General features: G+C 37.1%; 1 protein-coding gene across 1 annotated transcript; it reads left to right on the top strand.

Annotated features, from left to right (window-relative positions):
- Nucleotides 1–462: 462 nt before the first annotated feature.
- Nucleotides 463–3,135, top strand: LOC120037167 (zinc finger protein 436-like; the record flags this gene model as incomplete). Its single annotated transcript, XM_038983343.1, has 2 exons — nt 463–506; nt 2,453–3,135. Coding segments are annotated over 2 exons (565 nt in total), but the record flags the coding sequence as incomplete, so codon positions are not given.
- Nucleotides 3,136–3,389: the final 254 nt, after the last annotated feature.

Below are 3,389 nucleotides of genomic sequence, written 5' to 3'. Positions count from 1 at the left end.
ATAGCCTAAACGTTCAAGCTTTTTAGACTATTTCAGTGCGTATTTGCCTATGTGTTTTAAACATACTTCCGTTTTATAGCTAGTTGCCACATTTATTTTCATATTTACATTGTTAGTCAGGCAGATGCCTTAAATTTGCCTAGCGCTAGGCTAGTCGCTAATGCTAACTAGCTACCTAACATCCCCGACCATGAGTTCACTATTCTACTCTCCTCCTGCTAAAGAAGAGGTCTGCTGGACGGAGAAAGAGGATGTGTGGCTGAACATTGTCTTGAAAGAGGAGAAGGAAGAAGAGGATGTTACAATAAAACAAGAAGTAGAGGATGAGGCTGTTACCCTGAAAGAAGAAGAGAAAGACACGTTCAGAGTTAAAGAGGAGGAGGGTGTTACAGTAAAAGAAGAGGAGGATGCCGTTTTTGGAGTGAAGGAGGGAGAGATGACTGTCACATTGAAAGAGAAGGAAGAACAAGAACAGGAGGAGGAGACAGGAGATCTGATTAAGACCAGTAAGTACTGTCTTAAAAACAGGAGCACAAACTATTGATGAACTGATGCGTGGTTTTAAAGCAGCGTTCTACTGAATGTTGATGCTTGAATGTGTTATTATTTAATGGAGGAATTGATAACTACACTGTAAGATGTGTAAACCACCAAAGAGCGGGTCACCAACAAAACCTTAACAATGGATTAGCAAATTCACAACTTTAATGTCACTCAGAATTGACAAACAAGATATAAATGACAGGGGATGTGTGTTGCTATAGTAACCACGGGGAGTGGTGTGTGTTGCTATAGTAACCCGTGGGGGAAGTGAACACCCAGACAGTGGACATCTTTGAAAACAAAACCAGGAAGCTACTTCATCGTTACCCAGAAAGGATTTGATGTTGAGATTAAAAACGGCTGCATTGGCCCTTTAATGTAAGATACATACGGCTTCTTATGTGTTTTATTTATCCAACATAACTACCTTACCGTGAATGATTTCAATTAGAATAGTCAACAAGAAACAATAATAATATTAACTACGACTACATACACCCTTCTAGCTAGCTGACCACCGATTTTCATTGCAATTCATGTAAGTTAAGTCAGGTTTTAGTTAAGTCAGGTTTTAGTTAAGTTAGGTTTTAGTCAAGTTAGGTTGTAGTCAAGTTAGGTTGTAGTTAAGTTAGGTTTTATTTAAGTTAGGTTTTAGTTAAGTTAGGTTGTAGTCAAGTTAGGTTGTAGTCAAGTTAGGTTGTAGTCAAGTTAGGTTGTAGTCAAGTTAGGTTGTAGTCAAGTTAGGTTGTAGTCAAGTTAGGTTGTAGTCAAGTTAGGTTGTAGTCAAGTTAGGTTGTAGTTAAGTTAGGTTTTGAGAGTTTTCAAAAGAGTAATATGTACACATTTTGTGCGACATTCTGTATATTGTAAAATTCGACTGCGTGACACATTTCATTTCATATCCAACTTTTAACCTCTGAAATATAGCTAATGGGTTTGCTAATGTTGCTAGTTTAATGTAGTTGCTAAATGTTGATTGAACTGCTTAGTAACCAAAAAGGAAAGAAATTGTGAGTGTTAGATAATACATATCACGAAAACAGATGAATGTTGTCAAGCTATAGTTAGATAATAGAGCTCAGCCTATAAACATGACATTATCTATTATTATAGAGCTCTGTTCAGCCTATAAACATGACATTATCTATTATTACAGAGCTCTGCTCAGCCTATAAACATGACATTATCTATTATTATAGAGCTCTGCTCAGCATATAAACATGACATTATCTATTATTAGAGCTCTGTTCAGCCTTTAAACATGACATTATCTATTATTATAGAGCTCTGCTCAGCCTATAAACATGACATTATCTATTATTATAGAACTCTGCTCAGCATATAAACATGACATTATCTATTATTACAGAGCTCTGCTCAGCCTATAAACATGACATTATCTATTATTATAGAGCTCTGCTCAGCATATAAACATGACATTATCTATTATTACAGAGCTCTGCTCAGCCTATAAACATGATATTATCTATTATTATAGAGCTCTGCTCAGCCTGTAACCATGACATTATCTATTATTATAGAGCTCTTATTATGACATCATGACATTCCCTGAGAAATTAGATTTGGAGCTCTACATCATTTACATCATTTGTTTTTAAATCTCAGAATGGTGAATGGGAGTGTGTTAAGATCTACTAAATTTACTACATTTAAGATTTACTAAATGACTAGATTGACTGTGTGATATTAGGTTGCTTCTTGTGTAAATTTTTTCCGTCTGGATTTTAATCCTGTAATGTTATTTTTAATGATGTAATGTTGTGAAGACTGACCTCGGGTTATTGAGGGATCTAGTCTGGATTAAACCACATAGGAAAGCAGTTTTATTATGTGGAGATTTCATTCAGGTCTCTCTTTAGTATTAAACAAATGACTCTGTCTTTGGCAGGAGAGAGACCAGACTCTCACTCTGACAGCAGAAAGAGTCCTTCAGAGGAACCAGACACAGAGACGCCCAAACCAGCGAGACGACACCACTGCTCCTACTGTGGAAATAGTTTTACCCGATTACTACACCTGAAAGCACATGAGAGAATACATACAGGAGAAAAGCCCTTCCACTGTTCCCAGTGTGAAAAGAGTTTTAGGTGGTTAACGAGTCTGAAAAAGCATGAGAGGGGACACACACAAGAAAAGCTCTACCAATGCTCCCTGTGTGGAAAGAGTTTTACCAAGTTAGGGGGTCTGACTAGGCATGAGAGGACACACACAGGAGGGGATAAGACCTACCACTGCTCCCAGTGTGGAAAGAGATTTAACCGGTTAAGGCATCTGAATAAGCATGAAAGAATACATACACAGGAGGAGAAGACCTACCACTGCTCTCATTGTGAGAAGACATTTTCCCAGTCAGAGGACCTGAAAGCACATGAGAGAATAGAGAGACTGTGTTCTGACTTGTGTTTTTGACTGAGAATTTGTGTTTCTGTTGTTTTGTTTCTTGTGTCAGAACCTAAAGCCACACCTGTGTCGTTGTGGTTGTTGTCAGTGACTCTGTTTCTTTAAGGGATCAGCTTAATATTGAGGAAAGAATGTTGCTTCCATCAATGTAATTGTCTGCATCATTTCCAATCCCCCATATATTTTTGGGGGAAATATATACACTGCTCAAAAAAATAAAGGGAACACTAAAATAACACATCCTAGATCTGAATGAATGAAATATTCTTATTAAATACTTTTTTCTTTACATAGTTGAATGTGCTGACAACAAAATCACACAAAAATTATCAATGGAAATCAAATGTATCAACCCATGGAGGTCTGGATTTGGAGTCACACTCAAAATTAAAGTGGAAAACCACACTACAGGCTGATCCAACTTT

This window comes from Salvelinus namaycush, unplaced genomic scaffold (assembly GCF_016432855.1).
Source record: "Salvelinus namaycush isolate Seneca unplaced genomic scaffold, SaNama_1.0 Scaffold1596, whole genome shotgun sequence".
NCBI classification, from domain to species: domain Eukaryota; kingdom Metazoa; phylum Chordata; class Actinopteri; order Salmoniformes; family Salmonidae; genus Salvelinus; species Salvelinus namaycush.
The sequence above is the reverse complement of the archived record's forward strand: the minus strand, read 5'-3'. Positions and strand labels throughout refer to the sequence as shown.